Source organism: Aegilops tauschii, chromosome 1 (assembly GCF_002575655.3).
Source record: "Aegilops tauschii subsp. strangulata cultivar AL8/78 chromosome 1, Aet v6.0, whole genome shotgun sequence".
In the NCBI taxonomy this organism is placed as follows: Eukaryota; Viridiplantae; Streptophyta; class Magnoliopsida; order Poales; family Poaceae; genus Aegilops; species Aegilops tauschii.
The window spans coordinates 435,932,287-435,956,110 of NC_053035.3; the positions used below are offsets into that span (position 1 = coordinate 435,932,287).

Below are 23,824 nucleotides of genomic sequence, written 5' to 3' on the forward strand. Positions count from 1 at the left end.
TTTTGAAGCCGGTGCTAACAACCATCCCACCTACTCATTATATTTTTGCAAGCACACAAGGCTCAAGGTCATCAATGTCCGCCTATAAAACTCAACCTAAAAATAACCATTTAGATCGATGGATTGAGAAATAAGTAATAAACACCTCTTAAATAAAGAAAGAAGAAGAGAAAACGTGGACACACGGTTTGCCAACGAGATAACCCGCCGAGCCGCCCGAAGGCGGCAGGCGGCGTGTGCCGTATCCGCACAAGCAAATGGAACAAATTAAAAAAGGAGGCACTCATCGGGGCGGGACGAGCGGGTTGATGGGCCGACCGACGGCGACGGTGCAGGCCGGGGAGCGAGCGGGGCCAGTCGCGTTGTGCGCGGCAGGTGGGGGACCCCGACCCCGGCGCCGCAGCAGTACAACAACTAGCACAACCATAGAGAGCAGGCTCCAAACAGGGTAGAGAAGCCACGCGGAAGTTTCGTTCCGGGGAGTCAAAGCCAAGCCACGCTTCTCTCACACGCACGCACGCACAGCGCAGGCAGCGCTCTTCCTCCCTCCCTCCCTCCCCATCGGCGCGGCGGGGCTGGCCTTTTCTCTCTCCTCCCTCCCCCTCACACGCTTTGCCTTTGCCCACGAAAAGGACAACCAACCCGGAGCGACGCAGCCAGGCAGGGGTGAAGAGAAGAGAAGAGAGGAGAAGGAGAAAAAAAAAGGCGTGAGTCCCCCCCTCCCTCCCCCTTTTGCTCCAGTCGCCGCCGAGATCCGCCCCGCGCCCGCCCCCGCCGCCGCCCCGCGCCGAGGTGAGCGCCCCGCCCGCCGATCCGCGCCGTCCGGTTAACCCCGCGGTTCCAGATGGCTCTCCCATCCCCGCCTCCCCTCTCTCTCTCTTTCACCCTGGATTGGGTAGTGGCCGCCGCTGCGGTCGGGAGCGGGGGCTTTGGCGGCCCCCCGGTGGCGAATTCGGCGCCCCGCGACGCCGCGCGCGGCCGCGGGCTCGGGAGTGCGGTGGCGTGTGTTTCGGTGGTTTGACGGGGGGTTTTGGCGCCGCTCCTCGTCCGCGTTTTTCCGGGGCGCCTCGCGCGCGCGAGCCGGCAATGCGATTTCCGGGTCGAATTCCGCGAATCTCCGCGCCGGAATGCTGCTGTTCGAGGATTATTTTTTTGGTGGGGGGTGGGGGTTTCGGCTGGGAATTGGGATCTTACGTTCCGTTTACTGGTTCGTAACCGGCGCGTCAGCCGCTGCTGTCGACGGAGGATTCATGCCCAGTGCGGCTTAGTTTCGGGATTTTTGACTGGGTTTAGGTGTCGTGTCCGAAAATAGCAGAAACTTGGAAGGATTCTATTGACCGTTCCCTCCCTCGCCCGTGTAAGTCGTGCGATGGATGGCAACTTGTGCGAACGATTCTGACTGATGGTAATTTTCTATGGTTTTTCCAGATAGGCATCATTCCAGCATCGGGTTCTACGGAGGAGGTGCCGGTTTGGACATCTGATCCATTTGGAGGGTATTGACCGCTTCAGAGCCAGAGCTCCTCTGGCCTGTGGGCGGCTGCTGGATTGGTCAATATAATACGCTCTCTGGTCTTAGAGATGATGCCATTGTGAGCACAAGATGGATTCCGCGAGAAGTTGGTTCCAGAAGTTCCAGCCGCGGGACAAGTCCAAGAGCCCGGCGGTGCCTGCCAGCCATGGGAAGGATCCTGGGAAGCCCCCAGTCGACGACGCGCCTTCTAGCGCGACCAAGCAGAAGGTCGCCGCGGCAAAACAGTACATTGAGAACCACTACAAGACTCAGATGAAGTCCTTGCAAGATAGGAAAGAGAGGTAGGCTGGCAACTTAAATGTTTGGCGCGCTTTCCCCTGCTTTAGCTGTGGATTTAGGTACTTGACTCCATCTGGTTCAGTATCCTACCATGCTGCGGAGTAGGAAAGCGACAAGCACCCTCCTTGTTGCTATTACCAAGCATGATGCTTAATAACACACATCACATGCCATGTTGGGATTGGAATGGTAAACACCGATTCAGGTTGTTAAGATGAAGTCCTTGGGCCACACAAGTTGTTTGTCACCATAAATAGGAGTTCCAGTGGATTAAAGCTCTAGCTCCAAATTAGGTACATAGCTTGAACGGTTTGTTGAGTCCTCCAGTTGCACAAGTGGCTTAGTAAAACATTTAATTCACTACCAGATATGACTTGTAATTAGTTTTCAGGTTTGATATATTAATCTCAAAATACTTCGCTCAAGGTGATTAATATACCCATTTTGAAAGCCGTGTAGTCCGTTTCAGAGCTTTTGGTTGACACCATCACTGTTAATTTCCGCATTGCACAATTTCGATAACCTGCGTCTGATTGTTTATTTTGTTCTCAGTTAAAACTTGTATCAACATTACTCCCTAAGATGTATATTTTGCATCGATTGTAACTCATTTCAATCTGCTTCATGCTTTGATGTGCCACTTCTGTTTGAGACTAATTTACTGGCTACAATTTAGTCATCATCCTGATCTGATATCGTTGTCTACTTTTAGGCGCTGGATGCTGGAGAGGAAATTACAGGATGCTGAAGTTCCTGCAGAAGAGCAGAACAACATTCTAAAACATTTGGAGAAAAAGGAGACTGAATATATGCGTTTGCAAAGACACAAGATGGGGGTTGAAGATTTTGAACTTTTGACAATTATTGGAAGAGGTGCATTTGGAGAGGTACCTCTCAGTTTGGTCCCTGTTGTTTATTTATATGTTTATAACCTCCTATGTGGCATGACTTCTTGGTCTTCTAATTCTGGTTGTCAATAGTAGGTTCAGAAGACCAATATTGGGCTTGACACTATTGCTCATCCTACCTTTTCCCCATAAACATGATCTCTTATGTAATCACAAAATTGTGCTGCTCTGTGCTCCCTCTATACTTGCCGCTCAACACGGAACGTCCTGTGTATTCTTTGTCTACAAGCATGCCCATGCGTCATTGTTCTTTAGGCGGTAAGGTGACCTAAGGCGAGCACCCACCGCCCTGATGCCTAAGCGACTAAGGCAGGAAAAATTGAAAGGCGCTGCTAGGGTGCCTTGCCACCTAAGCGTCCAAGGCAGGACGCCTTAAAAACAATGTCCTACGTTGCTACGGAACCACAATATGATTGTAGTTGTATTGAATTAAGAGTATAGAACAACCAACACACTTGCAACACTGCGAAGAAAAACTCAAGCAAGCAGCAACACTGGCCTTGCGTAACTGCAGCGGCCATGGGAGCACCAGTGCAAGATTTGAAGCGGCAGAGCCATGTCTGGATTTTGAAATTTGAAAGCTAGGATGATTGAGATTGGAACCATGAGTTGGTTGCGAGATCTTTTGGGTTTCTACTCTAGCCAACCCCAACTTGTTTGGGACTAAAGGGTTTGTTGTTGATGATGATGATGATGATTGAGGTTGGAAGGAGGGCCGGCCGGAAGACATGGATTGGGGAGTAGCCACAGCAGGGAAAACAATTGGTTGGCAGATTGACTGGCTGGTTCGTCTCGGTAGTTTTTTTTTCCCGTATTGCCATGTATATACTTATAAAAGACTTCCCCATTCGAAACATGCGTGAGGTGGCAGCTTGTTGGTTTGACTGAGTTGGGTGTAGAGGCAAGTGTGAGGTTCGAGGCTCCCCGACTGCATTATTTCTGTTAGTTTTTTAAAAACGGAAGGGGTCTAGTGGGTCCTAGATAGACGAGGGAAATTGAGGTGGAGTTTGGGGGGACTCACCGCTACCACCAACTCCAATTTATAAGATGGTAGTGAAGTAGAGATATATAGTCACGTAAAAAAAAGCGTGTACCCAGTGCCGAAAGCTCCCACACAAGGTAGGGTCAGCCTTACCCCTTGCATAATAATTCTGCAAGGAGGCTGGTTCGAACCCAGGACCTCCAGGCCACAAGTGGAGACTCTACCACTGCGCTAAGCCCGCTCTTCATATATCACATCAGGATAAAAAGAATCCCTTCATACAAGGATTTCCCTTTCATCCTTTTCAGCAAGAGAACATGAGAATAATGTTTTTGCATAGTGCAGTTGACCCGTATACTTATAAAGCAACGTTTACAGGCTGGCCTGGTTTAGTGGTGTGCTCTGTTCTTCTGATATATTTTCTTTCAGTTATTTCCTATGCCTTCCCTATTCTTCTCCAGCTGTGTTGTTCTTTCCCCTGCACTATAAAAATGTATGCCCAGTTAGCCCGTTACAGCCCAGTTCTTTTAGCGGCTTCTATAATAAGCTGCCCCCTCCCTAGCTTAGTTTACAAGACGGCCCCCCATATCCGTGGGCGCTTCTTTAGAAGCTCCAACCAATATGGGGGGCGGCTTCTAGAATAAGTTGGGGAGGGGGCGGCACTGTCATAAGCCGCCAAAAGAACTGGGCCATATTTAATAAAGTAACCATCTCCAGTTATTTGTACTTTTTTGGTCATCGCTATGTGCGTCATGTTTAATGTCATTCTGAATTGTGATTATGCAGGTGCGTCTTTGTAGAGAGAAGACCTCTAAAAGTGTATATGCAATGAAAAAGCTTAAGAAATCTGAAATGCTTCGTAGGGGCCAGGTAACCGTGTACGGTTTATCCGTTTTTTTGTATTTTCCATTTCTGGTTATATGCTGTCCTCTGACACAGTGTCATGTTTGTACACATTTCAGGTGGAACACGTCAAAGCCGAAAGAAACCTTCTTGCAGAAGTCGATAGTGCGTACATAGTAAAGCTTTACTATTCTTTTCAAGATGATGAGTTCTTGTATCTCATCATGGAGTACCTTCCTGGTGGTGACATGATGACTTTGCTCATGCGCAAGGACACTCTGACAGAAGATGAAGCCAAATTTTACATCGCTGAAACTGTACTAGCAATAGAGTCCATTCACAAGCACAATTACATTCACAGGTATCGTGTATAACGGTTCTCTTGCTCTGTTAATAATTCTGCCACGTAGGTAATCTAAGATATATTTTTGTGTTTCTTCTGTCAGGGATATCAAGCCAGATAATTTATTGTTAGATCTCAGTGGTCACTTGAAGCTTTCTGACTTTGGATTGTGCAAACCTTTGGATAGCAGTAATTTTCCAAATTTGAACGAACCGGACTATACACCTGGAAAAGGTGCTAAACCTTTACCCGATAACACCAGTCGATTAACTAACTCTTCTGCACCGAAGCGTACGCAGCAGGAGCAGCTGTCACATTGGCAAAAGAACCGTCGGATGTTGGTAAGTAACACATCTAGGATGGAATCAACTTATTGATGGTTGGGAAACAATATTAACAATGTTATGATGCCATGTCTAATAAGTTGATATATTAATGTTTGTAGTACAGTTCTACGGGCATGCTTGGTTTCATGCCTTGTTTTGCCTTGCCAAAATAGTTTGTAGAAATGTGGTCCCCAATTTTCTGGCTCCATGAATGTTGGCAGGATTTGACTGAATTTGGCAAGGCATTATCTCGTCTCTAATGTTGATAGCAAATCAATCACTATCGTCTATCCTAATGCACCTTGCCAAAATTTGGCACAGAATTGGCAGAAAACCAACCTTCATACCGAAACATGGCAACTTTTGACATTGCTGAAATGTTGGCTTGTCAACTTGGGGCATCAAACGAGACAGACCCTATGGTCCTACCAGGCTTTATGCTGTCTTCGTATTTCCTAGGCATCCATTTTCTTGACCTCCTACCTTGCAAAAAACCATATCAAATTTCAACTTTTTATCTATTGTTTCGCTGAAAATGTGTCGGAGTTACTTTAAACATGAATCTTTCTCAAGGAAGAACTATGAGAAATTAAGAACACAGAAACATTAACATAAACATAAGCTGTCCAGATCTAAGGAGGCATGGTTTTGGTGTAACATGCCAATCTTCACGGTGTTGAACCTAGTCAAATCCAACTGCAGGATGTTTTTAAATAAAGTGTTTGCCCAGCTCAAGAAACCCAGTTACCTTCCTTCAGTGGGGCGATATACTATTTGCAAGGAAATCAAATACCTCATATTCTAAGCTTGAACTTCTAGTGGGTTGTGTAAATGATGTATTATGGTACTTCTTGATAAACATTGGTTTTTCTTATGTGGGATTTGTATCTTGACTTGGCTTTTCCTTTCATATATGTTGTCTATGATTTGCTATGTTAACAAGCTAGTATGCCCCACTGGCATAGCTAACATGTTGGTCATTCTTGTGTCATACAGGCGTATTCTACAGTTGGTACTCCTGATTACATTGCTCCAGAGGTTCTATTGAAGAAAGGATATGGAATGGAGTGTGACTGGTTAGGTTTCTTATCTTGTAATGATTTTCTTTAGTCGTTAAACTTCTTAATTTTCATTGCACATGCTTTATGTATTTAATGGATTCTTGGTCTGACATTTCTTTCTTTATTAGGTGGTCCCTTGGTGCTATCATGTACGAAATGCTAGTTGGTTATCCCCCATTTTATTCGGAGGATCCAATGTCAACCTGCAGAAAGGTATGTCTCTCACACAGGCTTCATGAATCAATCACTGTGGATGTTTATTTGGTTTGGTATCTTCAGCCTATGTAACGCTTGCCAGACGCGCACGAGACTGACTTTAGTCAAATCTATAACACATAGGACAGGGCAAAATGCATAGATGCACCATAGTAGTGTGAATTGCCCGTAGTTTTACTACCCTGTGGATAGATTCTGATAGTTGCAGCTGGTCACTGCAGCTCATATCTAGTAGTTCCCTACTATACACCTTATATGGACTATATTATTCATTGCATGCATGATATTGGGTTTACCCTGTTTAGTGTTCTGTAGTAGGAATTTATATCCAACAATTCACCTAACTTGTTCATTGGCACACAGAATACTCGTATAACTGTACAAAAATGCAATCTGATCTGTTTGATACTCTTTTTTGTTCATCCAGATTGTGAACTGGAGAAGTCACCTGAAATTTCCTGAAGAAGCAAAGCTTTCTTCTGAAACTAAGGATCTCATTAGCAAACTTCTCTGTAATGTTGAGCAGAGACTTGGAACAAAAGGAGCCCATGAAATAAAAGTGTGTCCCTTACCTTGGTTCTACACAGTACACCCTCATTTCTCTCAGTTACCTGCTTAGCTGATAACACCATGTCATCCACTTCAGGCACATACATGGTTTAGAGGTGTCCAATGGGAAAAGTTGTATCAGATGAAAGCTGCTTTCATACCAGAAGTTAATGGCGAGTTGGATACTCAGAACTTTGAGAAATTTGAGGAGGTAATATTCTGTGGTTCCACTTTGTATATCTTTCTAGACAATATGCATTAATAGTATTTCCTGCTCCAGACACTTGATGGTTTCTGCGGTGCATGACAGTCGATAACCAAAGTGGCTTGAAGTATGTTCCCACTTTTTTTTGGTGCTGACGGTGGTCTGTCATGCATTGACTGTTGGCATGGCTCACAGTTATGCAGTGGCTAACTTAAGAGATTCCAGAATGCTGTGCGTTTTATATTTCCGAGCAGTGAAATATGCATCTACTGCAGTTGCAGTTCGCATGGAAGCTGCTAATAACCTTCTTTTTACCTGTTTTCACCTTTTATTTTTAGAGGTTTGCACTTTAATTTTAAATACACTTAAATATTCCCAAAGCAGGTTTTGACACAGGGAAGACACAACTTCTAAAATACGGGCTATGTTTCCCATGTACCCACTACTTAGATAGATCTCCATGATAAATGCTGTTGAGACTTGAATTAGAACTGTGTCGAAAGCTCAAGGTGTCATGCTTACATTTACCTTTGTTTCAACTATATTTTTGCAGACTGGAGCACAAGTTCAGAGTTCATCTAAGGCGGGTCCATGGAGAAAGGTATGCCTGAATTCAGCATGAAATGCAGCATGCATGCGTTTGCAGCGTGCATTTTTAGCTTAAAAATAATAATGTCATGGGAACATTGAGTTCACTCATGTTCAGCTTCATGTCGGCACTTAAGATTTTTTTTCTTCCAGATGCTTCCATCCAAGGATGCAAATTTTGTTGGATACACCTACAAGAACTTTGAAATTGTGAATGACGATGAAGTTGCCGGGATTGGTTAGTCTTTCTTGACTGCACTATTGCCTTTGGCCTTGGGATTTTGTATTCTTAGTTCGTTAGTTTTAGAATTGAATGGTGCTTTTATGCAACAGCCGAGCTGAAGAAAAAGAGTTCCAAATCAAAACGGCCAACCATCAAGACATTGTTTGGTAACTAGCACTGGCCAGTATTTTACATTTGGTTCCCCAGCTCACCATTTATTGATCACGATCCATTTACCTTTGTTCGTATTGAAACAGAGAGCATGGATGAAGATGAACCTGTGCACGGCAGTTTCTTAAATATGTTGCCCCATAAGGAGGGACAACCTTCTTCTCACTCAAGCGCCCCACCAGAACAATACCAACCTCGACGTAAATAGGATATGGAGGTTTTAAAAAGTAAACCACAGAAAAGTAAAAGAGAGGAAAAAAAAACTGTTGCCTTTTGGTCTTGGTGTTACCCCGTCCAGCTTTTGTAAATCCTAACCGATGCTTTCTTTTTAGTGAATTCGTTAAAACAAAATCCACCCCCTGTCTCCAAAATAGTATGGTGTTTGATGTTAGCAGTGATGCCTGTTTGGTTCGCCGTATGTTGGTTTGACAGTCTCGGCGATGGGTCCCCGGCTATTACTGGCTACAGCATAAGTGTATACTTGTTACCAGCTCTGACGAGCATGTGTATTACAATTTAATTCACCTCTGCTTTTCTGAACCTTTCGAAGAGATTTTTATAGCTTACAGTAAAACTGACTGATATGGTTATCAAGAACTTGACAGGCAATGATGATTTGTGGGTTACGTTCGTTCTGGTTTTGCCTTACCGAACCCTATTGCAATCATGTTGCTCGGTTTGCTTTGACGCTTCTATGTGCGCTAAGAGTTCTGAAACTTGTAATTTCTTGCACTGGCTCAGTTGCAGAATCATTTGAAAGTGGTGAAGTTCATGCAAATGCTTGGAACAAGTGAGGGGATTTGTTGCCCGTGTGTGGAGAGTAACATGTTGAGTACCGCTCACCACTTGCATTTCTTCGTCAAAAGCGAAAGGAGAAATGGTACATCAGGGGGGCAGGGACCAATATTCTCACTTGAAGCCAGCATTTGCGCGTCAAAAGACAACAATGAGCAATCTTCCGAGCTAACCAGAGCTGAAGATGGAAGCATGGGTTTTCACATCGTTTTGCCAGCTTCAGTGTGTGATACAAGTCACACGGCAATAATACAGTGCAAGGAATGTTTTTTTCTTTTTTCGAGGGTACGCCAAAGGCGTACCATAGCTTTATAGAAGAGGAAAAAAATATGTATAAGAGAAGTTTAGTTGCTAGTCACAAGGTCACAAGTCGACCGTGACGCAGCCTCCACTCTACTCCCATATACACTACGTACTACTCAACTACGTGCGCCACTCCATTCGCTCCAGCCCTCTTCCAGTTTTGCAGATCCTGAAAGATAGCCTCAGTCACTCCGAAGACGTCTAACGTGCCACCTCTACCAAAGACCCTAGCGTTTTTTTGCTTCCACAGCGACCAGCAGGTTAACATGACAACCGTGTCGAAGCCTTTCCTGCTCCTCTTGTCCATCTGCTTCCTCGCTTCGCTCCACCAAGTTGCGATCTGGGACTGCGACGTGGGGCACATAGTTTGATCCACGCTGATCCTAGTGAAGCAGAGGTACCACACATGGCGTGCATACACGCACTGGAGCAGGATGTGGTCCACCGTGTCCTCGTCCTGGTCACAAAGGTAGCATGGTGAGGTTTGGTCTTGCAGACCGTGCCTAGTTCACCTGTTCGAGGTCCAAAGACGATATTGCACCGTGAGCCACATGAAGATCCGACAGGATAGCGGTGCCCAACATTTCCAGATGGCCGCAAAGGAGTGGAATCGTATCCCTCCCATACAAAGCACCCTATACGCCGAGGACGCTGAGTAGCTGCCGTACTCGTTCCAGGCCCAGAGCGGAGCGTCCTCTAGCTCCGGATCCAATTGCACCTCCATCATAGCCTCCCAAAGCCGAATGAATTGTGCAAGAGCGTCGGTGTCAAGATCCCCAACGATGTCATTTGTCCAGGCGTGCAAACATAGCCCATCCCTGACAAGGCGTTTGTTTGCCACCTGCGTCCTGACTCTGGCCACCACCAAGGGCGCGATCTCTACAAGGAATGTTCAAGCATGTATGTACTGGCTCCGTTCCGAATTATAAGATGTTTTGGATATTGCGATATAGATTATATACAAATTGAAATAAGTGAACAAACACACTAAAACATATCTATATGCGTCCTATTCGGAAAAAAATAGAATGCCTTATAATTTGGAACTGACTGAGTATTTAGTAGAAATTTGCATTTTATATTTAGGGGCTGTTTGGTTTGTGACTAAGATTGCCAAAGATTGCCACACCTAAGGTTAGGTAAGTTTGACCAACTTAGGTGAGTATTTGATTCAAGCCACACCTTAGACAAGTCACACTAGGGTCCCACATGACATACATACAAAAAGTGTGGCAAGATTCCTTTAGGCTTGCCAACTTGTGGCTCTCATCTTGAAGGACTAACCTTAGGCAAGTTTGGCAACATTGTATGGCAAAGTGTGGCATTGCTAGGCCTAAAATCAAACGCCCCCTTAGTATTACCACTTGTGACTTGTGCGGAAATTACAAACAACCTTTCTGCAGAATAAGCCGTGTGACTTGTATTACAGCCTCATGTACAATAACATTTTTTTTTTGCATATCTTGCAAAATATCTTATCATAAATGATAAAAAAAACCATGGCCGCAGCAACCTTCCCGACGGCGCCGACGCTATGCGGCCTTTTCCTGGTGATGCACCCTGGCGATGGAGAGAAGGGGAGAAGACGGGGTGGCGGCTAGGGTTTCAGTCGCACGCCTTGACCCTGTCTCACGAAGTGGTTTTCTAAGAGCATCTCCAACAGACGCCTAAAAACTGCTCCGCACGCTAAAACTCAGGTTTTTTGGGCGCCGGACAGCTCCAACAGAAGCTGTAAAAAATAGTGCACACGCAAAAAGGTTTATGCACGCGCTAAAAAGCGCCATCGCATGCTGCAAATTTGGGGCGCCGCAGTGCGCGCGCTTTCATAATTTGCACTGCGTATTTTTTTGGGCGCACGTTTTTAGGCATCTGGTAAACCAATGTTGGGTTCGGTGCGCTAAAAGTGCTACAGCGGCGCGCTAAAACTATTTTAGCGCGCGGAATTTTTATGCACCTGTTGGAGATGCTCTAAGGCGTGCTCACGCATAGTAAATATACTTATCTCCATGATTTTTTATGTACAAAGTTGTGTGACTAGCCTGGGTATTCCTCGGCCTGGCCCCCAAAACCTGAGCTCGGCTCGGCCTAAAACAACTAAACATTACGCTGTTCATATTAAAAATATATTATGTTAAGTATTTTAGGGGAATATATTAATATAGTATTATAGCTATATTTGTTTCGAGTAACAGCTTTTTTTTTTGAGAAAAGCTTGCTAGGCTTTATTGATCAGCTGAAATGTTTGCAAGAATTACAATTGGGTCATGTGGAGTACCCAACCATAGGTGTCTTCCAACAGGAAGAGAAACACCAAACCTAGCTAGCTTATGAGGTTCAAACTTTGATTCTTCGAGCAGTGGCGGAGCTTGCACAAAAACGCTGGGCGGGCTGGGTGGGCCACACTGTGAAGGATTACTACTAGATTGTATTCTACTACAACCCATGAGCTGGGCGGGCCATGGCCCATTCGGCCTTGCCTAAGCTCCGCCAGTGTCTTCGAGTAACAGCTATATTTCCTGATAAAACCCTAATTTTGAGGCAATTCAGGCTTTTGGGCCAAAACTGGAGCACGAGCCCGGCATGTCCCTTGGGCTTCGGGTTCAGGCCGGGCTGCCCATGCCCCTACAGCGAACTATTCGGCCCAGCGCCAGGCCCAGACACCGCGGCGAGCCGAGCCGGTGAATTTTCCCATCTTGGCTTCTACCGAACCCTTCTCCGCGGACCTTCTTCTCCATCCCTGCCTGCCTCATCGTGGACCGGCCGGCGAAGAGGACGACGGTACGAGCTCGCGCCACCACCACCCCCGACCAGGAGACTCAAATCCCAGCCCCTCTTCACTCGACCGCCGCCCCAGCTCGAAGGCCCCCTGGAATTTCCCTGCTGCCGCCGCCGTCGCTGTTTCCCCTTCTCCCCACCTGGTATGGCCGCGTGATCTGGCCAGGGTTTGGATGAAGGAACGGAAGCCGGCGGCCCCCTCTGCGTTGGCCCGGATCCTCGCCACCTGCGCGTCCCAGGTGCCCGCCCGCTCGCTCGCTCCTCCACCCATTAATCCTCGCCGACAAGTGTGATGGTTCACTCGTTATTACTGTAGCTACTAGTTGCCTTACCTGCTGCGGTCTGTGGGTTGCTGATACGCCGGAGCAGGATCGGGGGATCAGAATTCCCTTGTAGTAGTAGTAGTTTATTTTTGGTAAGCAGCAAGTGGTCACGGTGCTGCTGTTAGATTTGGGTAGGTTTCCCCTTGCAGATTGGTCTGGTGTTGCTGCTGGGAAGATCACGATGGGTGATATAGGTACCCGGTTGTAATTAGTGTCTCTCCTACTAGTTGTTATTATACCTGGTAGGTACGTACTTCGCGAAAGGTAGTTTGTTGCTACCGGATCATTGGAAGCCTGTTATACGGTCTAATTTGATCCGTGTGGGTGTCAGCTTGGTCCTGATTTTGGTTTTCGCCTATGAGGAGGATGCCTGCTGCTTAGTTGCTTGCTCCTCTGCCCTTGGGTGATTATATTTAGGAAGTGCACTTCAATTTGTCAATTACACCCAAATTTGTTGTTGCTGATTTTGATATGTTGTTACACTGAATCGAATAGCATGATATGAATGGCAGCTAAATAGGAGTGAACTGGAAGTATCCATGCACATTTCCCAATAAGTTTTTTTTTTGAGAAACATAGTACAAATGTAGACGTTCACAAAGACGTGCATAAACTCACCCCTATGGACGCACGCACACACACCCAACCTCTATGAGCACTTCCGGGAAACTGAGCCGGCAAATGTTGAGATAGATGAAGTCACCACATGACCATAGGCACCTCTTAGTTGATGGGAACATCGTCTCCCATTGAACGAACATCGCCAAAAAAGCCTGGAATAAATTCAGGAAAATGCGAGCACTGACTTGAACCCGGGTGGGTTGGTTCAACCACAAGGAACCTAACCATCTGAGCTACGCCCAGTTCACCCCAAAGAAATAGTTTGACATTGAAGGGTTATGTAACTTGCTTTACTGGTGATACCATATGCAATTCAAATTGCTAGCGCCAATTGGCTTGGTGAAGATGAGTGAATACTCAATAACCTTATGATCTGGTCTTTTTTTGTTTTATAATGTCGCGAGTGTTCTATTTATCAACTATGCTATGCAGGCAAAAGATTATGGGAGATGCATAGCAGCAAAGGTCCCTGAGATTGAACATAATATGTGTTCTAAGGAGTTTCTAGCACTCAGAGCATGCATGCAAACTGCGGTAATCTTCCCATTACTAAGAAAATAGTTTGGTTGTATCAAATCGTACTGTTACAACTTTCACCTGTACAATTAAGCACCCAATTCAAATGGAAATGGCCTTTGGTTGTTCTAAATAAATCACTGTTTTCTTCTTGGCCAACAATCAACTTCTCTACCCATTTTTGTTCCTCCTCTTGTTTGTTTATTCTTTTTGTTCCACTGCTGCTGCGTACTCCGTCCATCTTCCCCCTATGACCATGCCATTTCCATCATCACTGGCGAGGTTTTGGGGTGGATGGTGGCTCTCTGCACCTGTGGGGCTTAAAGGGATAACCGGTGAGGGTGGCAGTCCGTCTGGGCATGTCAAGAACATCGGTGGGCAGATAATCTGGGAGAGAAGATGTTGGTGGTGGTTGATACTAGGAGGCAGATCCAGCGGCCGCGGCAACAGGGAAGATGGCGGGGGCAATGGTTAGATAGCGACTGCTGAGAGAGGGGGATGAGGGAACTGCTGGTGTTGGTGCTGGAGGGCAGGCCTCGTTGCGCTAGAGCGACTCTTGTGATGCAGGGGGCAGCGGACCTTGGGGAATGGGTGGCTGTGAGGATGGGATGATCGGGAGGTGAGAGCTGGGTGAGAGAAGTCTAAAGAGCTGAGGGCTAATCTTGGTCCCATGGTCCAGAAATTCGACTGTTGGCCAATTGGAAACAGTTGACTGTCAGTGTGCAGTTCCTGAATTTATTTATTTTGTTGATTAATATACAGTCCCTAAATTAATTTATTTTTGTCAATTCATACACAGTCGTTACATTAATTTATTTTTTGTCCATCCATAGGCTTACGGATTTAAATTTGTATTTGGTTTATAAAAGACTGCTTACATTCTATGTATTCTTTTCATTCTTGAACGTGGATCTATCTTCCTGTCCTAACTTTCATTACTCTGCCCTCAAAGGTCAAGAATAAGGCTTGAAGTTCAAGGCGTCTGTAGTTTGGTGTTAACCACCTTTCAGTGTGCTCTCAGGTGAGTCTAGCTCTGTATTTTAAGACTCAAAGAAAATATGGATAGCATGGTGTTTTATAACCATGTAATAAGAAAGAGCTGTGCATCATGACAGCAGCTCCCTTTTGTATCATGTTGGTAAACTGCAAGATCACTAATTGACTCGCTTGAAATAACAAATGAATTGTGCACAATCAGATGCAAGGAGGTTTGAGCAGCCCTGGTGCGCTCTCTCATGCTTATGTACAACATCCTCCACTACGGTGTGACATTCCAGATATTAAGGGGCTATTTTATGATGATGCGAATAAGTTTCTTGTAGCCCCAACAGCTGATCGGGTATTTGAATGTCTAATTAATTGACTTTACATTTCTGCTAGATACTTGGTTATTACAAAGTAAATTGGTTACATTGCTGCAGATATTATACTGGAAGATAGCTGCATCTACTCAATCTGGACCTCCAAACTCTGATCCAATTAATGAAGGCCCCATCTTATCAGTTCGATTTTCTCTGGATCAGAAAGCCATAGGGATTCAGCGATCCAGTCATGAGGTGGAGTTTAGAAATAGAGAAACAGGGGAAGGCTGTAGTAAGAAGTGCAGAGCAGATTCTGAGACCATACTGGGATTTTTCTGGACCGACTGTCCCACTTGTGATGTCATAATTATAAAAACAAGGTTTGTAAAGGTGTTGTTGCTACAATATAAATAACAGAAACTTTATATGTTCTGCATCCAAATATCCAATTAGCCTATTGTCACAGGCTCACAGCCACAGGAGCACTTGTGAGATGAACCAATTAGTCATGTTCTTATTTTGGGACTGACTTCATTCATATTTTAATTCTATGTAGAAGGAAGCTATCCTGTTCTTTGGTTCATTTTTTGTGAAATGTGTCTCTATTGCAGTGGGCTAGATATGCTTGTCTATGAGCCTCAATCAAATGCTCTTCGGTTAGTGGAGTCAAAAAAGTGCAATGCCACCTGGTATCTTTACACTCATGAAAGCAGGTTGCTTCTTCTTGCATCTGGAATGCAATGTACGCTGTTCACTGGATATCAGGTAATGCATTATGCACCCATTGAAGATAACATACCCCATAGAAACAACTCTGATGAGGATTGTTTTTATACATGTTGGTTGGTATTTAACTTTTCTTAACCATGCTCATTCTGGTGGGCTGATGCTGTAGTTGAGTGCAGGCTTCCGAGCTGAGACATTTTAAAGTAATCTTTGTGTAGTAGAGTGCAGGCTTGGAAATTTATTTTGAACTCTATTTCCATTAAATTGACATTGGTCATTGATTTAACTCTGAAACTGTATGCTAACTTATATATATGGTTCTAACAGTTTTCTGCTGGTGGGATCGTCAAATTGCCTAAGTTTGAGATGGTGATGTCTAAATCCGAAGCAAATAACAAGCCTGTCCTAGCTGCTGCTGATGTTCACATCGTAACAGTGTATGCTTTCTGTCCCTCTTTTTTTTAAATACAAATTTCACATAAATTCCGATAACATTTCCCAAATTTGGCAGGTATGGTAGGATTTACTGCTTGCAGCTGGATAGAGTCGGCATGGCATTGAACCTGTACCGATTCTACCGTGATGCTGTTGTACAACAGGTTTGAACGATATGAGCCGATCTCCAATTTCTTTTCTTAAGAAATACATGTCATGTTCAGATAGTTTCTTTCCAAGTTAGGTGTCTGTTTCAGTTTGTAGATTCCGATAATAAGTTAAGTAGCATTTATTTAATATTTATGAAAATTACCACCCTTCGTCATGTTCGCAACATATTCTGCAATGACTTTAATTTAAGGTGATTAAGATTAAGGCGATGGGGATCTCTTGTGTTTTCATTATCTTGTGTAACTATCCACTTGCTGGTATGATTGCCGACGTGTGACTCACGGTGGTTGCCTGACTTGAGATAAAGAACAGAGGAGAGGCACAAGAGGAGGAGATGACTTTTCTGTTTATTCATCAGCCGCCAATTCAATCACAGCTTGCAAGCCTTTGTAGCCAACCAAACACACCCTGACACATAGGCCTCACATGCCCACGATGCTGCGGCACCACTTTCCACCGTCACAACTCATGCTCCATAACAGGACACTCAAGGGAGAGCGTGAATGTACCAAAAAAGCAATGTACAATCCCCCAACTCCCCTTTAATATTAAAGACGATGGTAACTGGTTCTTATAAGGACATGAAGAATAGACTGTAATGTAAGCTTACATTACACGCTTCGATTCCAGTGTGTTGTTTCCTTCCCTAGAAAGCTGTGGTAGCTGGAGCTAAAGTTGACACAAGGTCTATGAGTTGTGCCTCAGTTTGACATCCTGGGCCTGGTTAGGTTGTAGGAAACTACTCGGTTTACATTAAACTGTAGGTCTGTTTACAGTTACACAATTTATAATTAAAATTTAAATGTTCATTTGTCCCTTGTAAGTAAACACTTGCGTTCCTGAAAAGTTATAAACTGCTCTAAGTTTGGCTGAAAAATGCCGTATTGCTGCTTTTGGCCAAGTTCTGCCACTGGGATACCAGCAAATTTCCTTTTAAGATGAGAGATTTAAGGAGTGTCTTAGTCGGTGATCACAAAACCAATTAGTCTGGTCTAGGTTCTGAAATCCCTGTTGGGGAATGTTCTTCTATTTCGTCTGTCAAGAAAAAACCATAGTCCCCTAACTCATAGCTTGTTATTTCAGGGTACTCTCCCAGTATATTCAAGCAGAATTGCAGTTAGTGCAGTTGACAATATAATCATGGTCCATCAAATTGATGCGAAAGTTGTCATACTTTACGATGTATTTATGGATTCTTACGCACCAATATCTGCACCACTTCCATTGCTTGTGAGAGGACTGGCCAGCAATAGTAAGCAAGCAGCACAACCTGCAGATCAGCAATCAAGTGCATATGGCGGGACTTTATATGGAGAAGGTTGGAACTTTCTCATTCCTGACCTCATCTGTGATGCTGAGAATGGGCTACTCTGGAAACTTCATTTAGATCTGGAGGTAAGGAATCGGCAATGGATTATTCCTTGATTAATTCATCCTCAACACAAATACAATTTTCCTGACATGAGTAGCTTGAAATCTAGGCTATTGCTGCTAGTACTTCTGATGCTCCTTCGATTTTGGAATTCCTTCAGAGACGAAAGTCTGACCTGAGTATGGTAAAATACAATTTCACTACTTCGTGATAGTTCAGTTTTCGCCATCTATTACCATTGTCATAATACTTCTTATTGAAACTTATGGTTCAGGTTAAGACACTAAGCCTTGCTATAGTTCGAACAACCATCTTGGAAAGGAGGCCAATAACTTTGGTTGCAAAGGCAATGGATATCATTCTTGATTCATACTCTCGTTCGATGAAAACGGTAGGCGGTGCTGCTGGGGTTAGGAGGACGTCTGAGCAAAACCAACAGTCAAGTTTTCAGCCTGTTGAGGACTCCCGTGTGGTTTCTCAGGAACCTCCTGGAACCATGATTGGACCTGTTATCAACACTGATTCAGCAAGTGGGGTTGAGAGTAGACAGTCACAGTCAAATTCAGGAGTTGAGCATGGAATTGCTAACCTGGCAGCACATGTAGATAGGTCATCTTTAAACACATCCTCTGATTCTGACGGTATTACCAATACATCGAGAGCGGTAAGTCAGGCAACATCAAGCTCCCAGATATCTGACGCCACTGGCAAAAGACCGCAGGTTGTAGGCGAGGATAGCCAACCATTGGCTTCTGGTACATCAATGCAGCATGGAACACATGTTGCTAGTGTGGCAATTTCACCAATTGAAATGGTCCAGTCCGTCTTTGTGCTTGTTGAAGATGAAATGATGGGTGATCCTGCATACCTTATTGCTGTCATCATGGAGTTTCTACGAAGGTACTTTTAGTGTTCTTTAAAATTAATTTAGAAGCAACAAAGAAAAGGAACGCTAAGTATTGTCCTGTTTTTGTACAGCCTGTCAAAAGCTGGGCTGAAGGCTCCTCCTGACCTTTATGTCATGATGACTGCTTTGCTGGCCTGCAGCAACCGTTATGCTGAAATAGCACTGTTTGTATCGAACAAGGTCAGTATGTTATTCCAACACCATTATTAATGATCAATGTGGCAATTACCATTAAGTAGACTAGCACAATCAATCATGATGTTGTATCTAAGAAGGTCAATTTGTTATTCCAACACCACTGTTAATGATCAGTGGGCGATTACCATTAACTAGACTAGCACAATCGATTATGTCGTGTGTGCTGGTGGTTAAATATATTACCTTTTTTTTCATTATTTCAACACCATTATTAATGATCTGTGCGGCAATTACGATTATAATGTCAGGCGTGCTGATGGTTAAATATATTACTGTTTTGCGAAGAAAATTGAAATCACTAGCGCAAGTAGGGTTAAATATGTTGACGAGTATGATTCCAAGCAAATTGTTATCTTTCACATGCCTTAAATTTGTATGAATAGTGTCCAATCGAACAACCTTTTTCATCCATCATTGGATGAAAACTATATGAACTAGATGATACCCCGCACATTGTTGTGGGAATGTTTTGCATATATTTTAATGAGATTTGGTTGTATGGAACATGAATATTTGGAGTAATAATATGACAACTAAAAATTAAAATACTAATGATTTATTGTGTTTGATTATTGTTTAGTTGTAAAATATTTATTAAATTTGGATAAAATAAAAAATCGCATGCATGTTTGCATGTTGAGGTAGCTTTTACTTATGCATGGGTGCATGTTGAGGTGGGCCTTTTCCCATGCATGTTGAATGATGAGGTGGCATTCTTGCATGTTGAGAGAAATAGGTTAGTGGGGGCTAGCTATTTAGACATAGAAGATAATGTCCAATCCAACATGATTGGAAACGAGCAGAAGCCATTCACTTCTGAAGGAAATACATATGTCAACTGTAGTTTGCAGTTTCCTTTAAGTAGTACTATTAGTTTTTGAATATTGTTTATGTAAAGTTTCAGTTGAGGCTTGTCTCTAGTAACATTGACTATTGTTGAATCTGAGCCTGCACCTGACTCGTCTGATGACACCCCCCTGTACTTGAGCTTCGATCGACAGGCCTCTAATTGAGCCCATCAGTTCATTGCACAGATGGAAATTCATCGTGGCCATCAGATTTTGGTAGCACGAATCACTATGCTTTTATGCTTGCACGCTGCAGTGACTTTTGAGAGTTCTACCAAAAAAACAAATTGACCTTTTCCACGTAAAAGAACAAAACAAATTGACCACTATCAACTCCCTAAGTGAATGTGGCTAAGAAGTATGGTTTCATTTTGGCGATGGACCAATTCCTGCAGATCCTAGAGCCGTCCAGGGAACTCGCAATGCAGCTCATTGAACTGGGTCGACAGCATTCACTGACAAGGAAGCTGGGAGTCGACATGCTCCGGGAGAGGTGCCTGCACCATGACTACGTTGCCGCATTACTCCAAGACGGGTACTACCTGGAGGCTCTACGCTATGCTCGAAAATACAAGGTATTCGCCTACCCCTACTGTTGCTATGTTATCTTTGGGTGCTTCTTGTTGCTGCTTCCATGTGTCGATTTGAAAACAACTAATTATTGTTGAGTGCTTCCCGTTTCTATTTCCATCCATGTATCAACTTGAAAACAACTACTCCCTCCGTTCCTAAATATTTGTCTTTTTAGAGATTTCAAATGGACTACCACATACGGATGTATATAGTCATATTTTAGAGTGTAGATTCACTTATTTTGCTCCGTATGTAGTCACTTGTTGAAATCTCTAGAAAGACAAATATTTAGGAACGGAGGGAGTAATTAGGAAGTGTTATTGTATTCATTGCAACTTACTACAACCAAGTTTGTTACTCCCTGAGTTGCTGATTGTCTGAAAATCGGTGCTCAAGTTAGTCCATCCTGACTTTGTCCGAATGCTTTGTTCCAACGGGCTGTTGCTGACATGACGATTGGTCCAGGTTATCACCGTGCAGCCTTCCCTGTTTTTGGAGGAAGCCGTGGCCAAGAACAGCACGCCGAACCTTGCCGCCGTGCTGAGCTTTTTTGCTGAGCTCACGCCGAGTTTCAAGACGACGTTGGACTATAGCAGATATCGGCACATACTGTTGGAAATGGTCTGAACTATGCATCGTTATTCCGCGGGACGGTTCTCTTTTTGATGCTGTTGAGGTTTGGAGGAAGCGTGTAATAATTCACGACTTTGTTCACCCTGTTTAAAAGATATCTATGCTTGTACTCCGAAGTCATCATTAATGGTCTCGGTTGCTTTGGGTGGATTCGCTGATTTGGCTTGGCTTTGGTAGCTCGTCTGAAAATTGGTTATAAAATACTCCCTCCGTCCCATAATATAAGAACGTTTTTGACACTACACTAGTGCCAAAAACGTTCTTATATTATGGGACAGAGGGAGTACAAGAGAGCTGACAACGAGTCAATTTCGAGCAGACCTGAAAAGTTTGGTATAAAATACATAGTATATCACGATGCATATTTTCATATTGTATATAGTTGGTATTGTAGATATAAATAATTTTCTTTAGACTTTGTCAAAGTTTGTAAGTTTGATTTCTCAAAAAATATAGGAGGTGTTTGGTTCCAGAGAAACACCGCAAATTACGCTGGGACTGTAAACGTGAACGAACAAAACTCAAACTTGCGGACTGTAACGTAATCAATTCGTCTCCAGAAAAGAAAAAAGGCTAACAAATCTCAAAGCAGCAGCCACGGCAGGGCTCTCTCTGGGTCTGGCATGATCGTGATTGCTGATGCAGAGGGGCGACACACCGGGGACGTTGCTGATGCAGTGGGAAGGCTGGCGGCCCACGGGCACCAGGGGTTGGTCGGCGACAGCGGCAAGCGGCATGCCCGGCGGTGACACCCTGTAGACGTGGTCGTCGCCGATGAACCCCTCGAAGAACAGGAACGACGGGCACCTCGCGTTGCTGAGGATCGAGGGGAGGCAGAGGGGGGCTCGAAGCAGGGGAAAGGTGGCGGCGCTAGGCTCGGGGAGTGGGCATACCTTGGGCCGGGCCAGGCTTCAGGCCGGGCCAAAAAAAGCCCAAAAAAAGAGCCCGGCCCAGCACGACCGTCGGGCCTACTAAATTGGGTCCGAGCCCAACCCAAGCCCGACATGGCCCGGTCGGCCCGGCCCGGCTACGGCTAAAATCTTGTTTTGTGCAAGCCCGAGCACGGTCCGACCTGCCTGATGGGCTTGATTTTCAGGCCCCGGCCCGGCCCGATGGCACGCTCGGGCTCGCTCGGCCTGGGATTTTCGGGCCGGGTCGGGTCGGGCCGTTCAGGCCGGGCTGCCCATGGCCAGGTATACCGGTGGGTATCAACCGTTAGCTAGGCTGGACCTGATTACGGAGGGACTCAATTACGGACAGACACAACCAAACGCCCGTAAGATTTTTGTTTATGTCGTGAACAGATGACGGACGAAAAACGATGAAACAAACACCTCCCTATATGCACCACATTATGAAACCGAGGGAGTACTTTCTTTTCAAAATACATAAATATGCTTTCTTTCTAAAATTTGCCGTCCCAAGTTAAATTAGGAGGTTTGGTTAAAGTTGTAGAAAAAAAGTACTTATGTTCACAATAATTAGTTGATAACATTGGCGGAAAGTCAATTTGGCTCCCGGGGCCAAAAACAATTCTTGAAATGAAAAACAAATCAAGACAAAATTTGTTTGTGTACTTAGTCACATCCAAATGCTACCTGCAAATTTTGAGGCAAAAAGATTAAACATTTTGGCTTGTACAAAAAAAAACATAAAACACCAAAAGTTACCCCAAAATGTCATCCCAAATTTGTTTTTTTTGCCGACGAAACACGCAGCTCCGTTTCGCATGAAAATTGTCATGCATGTTTGCGACACTAATACAATCATCTACAGAAAAATTCAGAATTTTTCGAAAACATTTAATATTTTTTTGTGTTACTGTTCACTCAAGAGCAAATGCTCCCGCGAGCCAAAACGCCAGCCCCCATAACATTGGATCCATCATGAAAAATAATTACACATTGTATTTATTTTGTACTGTAGATGTTGATATTTTTCTATAAATTTCGTAAGCTTCCAAAGTTGGACCAAGAACAAAACCAATTACGTAATGTATTTCAAATGGAGTATTTAAACTAGCTCAGTATGCTCCCTCCGTTTCTAAATACAAGTCATTTTAGAGATTTCAATGCGGACTATATACGAATGTATATAGATATATTTTAAAGTGTAGATTCACTCATTTTGCTTCGTATGTAGTCCATACTAGGATCTTCGGCCGAGGTTGGTGGTCGCAGCTTGGGGTGCTGTGGCCGCCACCTACCTCCTGAGGTGGTCACGACCAGGCGCGCTGGTGGCCGCCTCGGTCGGCCTTGTGCCGGGGGCTTGCTGCCTGACGACCTGCATGGGGTCGTTGAGCCGGATTGACGGCCGTGATCAGGGGGTCAGGGCCATCGACGTCTGCTCGTGCATCCGTGGTCCCGTCGCTGGTTTGGGGCTCGGGGCCGGCATTGACCGGTTGGCTTGGCAGGGTCCGGCGGTCTTCTCAAGATGATGAGCGGTGCTATGTTCATATATTTTCTTCCTTGGCAGGGCGGTCACGTAGCAGTGCCTAAGGAGGACGGTTCACCGAAAGCTGTGCAAGGCCTTGGTAGTTGTTGGCAACGACAACGTCTACGGACGCGACCGTCCATCCTCCCTAGGCTATCCGACATCCCTAGCTGCTACTACGGCCACCCATCCCGGCATCTTCTTCGATGGTGTTCACCAGTAATTTCGGCACCAATGTTCCTCCAGGGGCTTCTTGTTGCCGGCAATGTGCTTCGATGTGTCCTTTGGCCTCTTTTAGACGATAATCTTCTTGGTATGCGAGGTCATCCTAAGACCAGGGGGTTGCCGGGATCGGTGTCATGCTGGTAGGGTGTCAGATGTATTTCTTTAGGCAAGACGCATTGGGTGTGGTAGTTGGTTGCCAGTGATGCTCTCTCGGGTTTGTTGGCGTGGCACCGGCAAATGTCGTGCTTGACCTTGTCAGTTCGCCGCCGCCGCCGTCCGTGGATGGCGGTCTCCTCTTTGGAGGCATCGTTTATTTGACCCTCCTCCGTCAAACTGATGGTATCTTATTTCGACCGGCAAGTTGGTTGATGTGTGCCCTGGAGTGGTGATGCTATCTTATTTTTGTTCCATGTTTCAGTTGTTTGTGTGTTTGCACGTTTT

General features: G+C 44.7%; 2 protein-coding genes across 6 annotated transcripts; both read left to right on the forward strand.

The window, feature by feature from the left end:
- Positions 1-407: 407 nt before the first annotated feature.
- Positions 408-8,802, forward strand: LOC109773422 (uncharacterized). 4 transcript variants are annotated; one of them, XM_020332114.4, is made up of 14 exons: positions 408-707; positions 1,429-1,815; positions 2,526-2,700; positions 4,490-4,573; positions 4,666-4,907; positions 4,993-5,230; positions 6,212-6,291; positions 6,405-6,489; positions 6,920-7,051; positions 7,139-7,252; positions 7,800-7,847; positions 7,988-8,072; positions 8,168-8,224; positions 8,315-8,802. In XM_020332114.4, the coding sequence occupies exons 2-14, from the start codon at positions 1,604-1,606 to the stop codon at positions 8,434-8,436; spliced, it is 1,674 nt and encodes a 557-aa protein (XP_020187703.1). In that variant the 5' UTR covers positions 408-707; positions 1,429-1,603; the 3' UTR covers positions 8,437-8,802. The 4 variants fall into 4 exon arrangements, 2 of the variants coding, with proteins under 2 accessions (XP_020187703.1, XP_020187702.1); XR_012185031.1 differs by having other exon boundaries at positions 442-707; positions 7,322-7,847; XM_020332113.4 differs by having other exon boundaries at positions 442-792.
- A 3,214-nt stretch (positions 8,803-12,016) lies between these two features.
- Positions 12,017-20,883, forward strand: LOC109773423 (uncharacterized). Of its 2 annotated transcripts, XM_020332115.4 has the most exons (14): positions 12,017-12,340; positions 13,478-13,579; positions 14,514-14,582; positions 14,760-14,900; positions 14,983-15,242; positions 15,474-15,627; positions 15,916-16,025; positions 16,100-16,187; positions 17,278-17,589; positions 17,676-17,750; positions 17,841-18,466; positions 18,545-18,653; positions 19,915-20,094; positions 20,558-20,883. In XM_020332115.4, exons 4-14 carry the CDS (start codon positions 14,760-14,762, stop codon positions 20,717-20,719), a joined length of 2,217 nt encoding a protein of 738 aa, XP_020187704.1. In that variant the 5' UTR covers positions 12,017-12,340; positions 13,478-13,579; positions 14,514-14,582; the 3' UTR covers positions 20,720-20,883. The 2 variants fall into 2 exon arrangements, with proteins under 2 accessions (XP_020187704.1, XP_020187705.1); XM_020332116.4 differs by lacking the exon at positions 13,478-13,579 and having other exon boundaries at positions 12,044-12,340.
- The last annotated feature ends 2,941 nt before the right edge of the window (positions 20,884-23,824 follow it).

Bases quoted from the DNA above. Each gene is read 5' to 3' on its own strand.
- LOC109773422 (XM_020332114.4), top strand. From the start codon at position 1,604: ATGGATTCCGCGAGAAGTTGGTTCCAGAAGTTCCAGCCGCGGGACAAG. The intron at 2,701-4,489 runs GTACCTCTCAGT...GTGATTATGCAG, and splicing joins GAAGAGGTGCATTTGGAGAG to GTGCGTCTTTGTAGAGAGAA. The intron at 6,490-6,919 runs GTATGTCTCTCA...TTGTTCATCCAG, and splicing joins CAATGTCAACCTGCAGAAAG to ATTGTGAACTGGAGAAGTCA.
- LOC109773423 (XM_020332115.4), top strand. From the start codon at position 14,760: ATGCAAGGAGGTTTGAGCAGCCCTGGTGCGCTCTCTCATGCTTATGTA. The intron at 15,628-15,915 runs GTAATGCATTAT...TGGTTCTAACAG, and splicing joins CGCTGTTCACTGGATATCAG to TTTTCTGCTGGTGGGATCGT. The intron at 17,590-17,675 runs GTAAGGAATCGG...CTTGAAATCTAG, and splicing joins AACTTCATTTAGATCTGGAG to GCTATTGCTGCTAGTACTTC.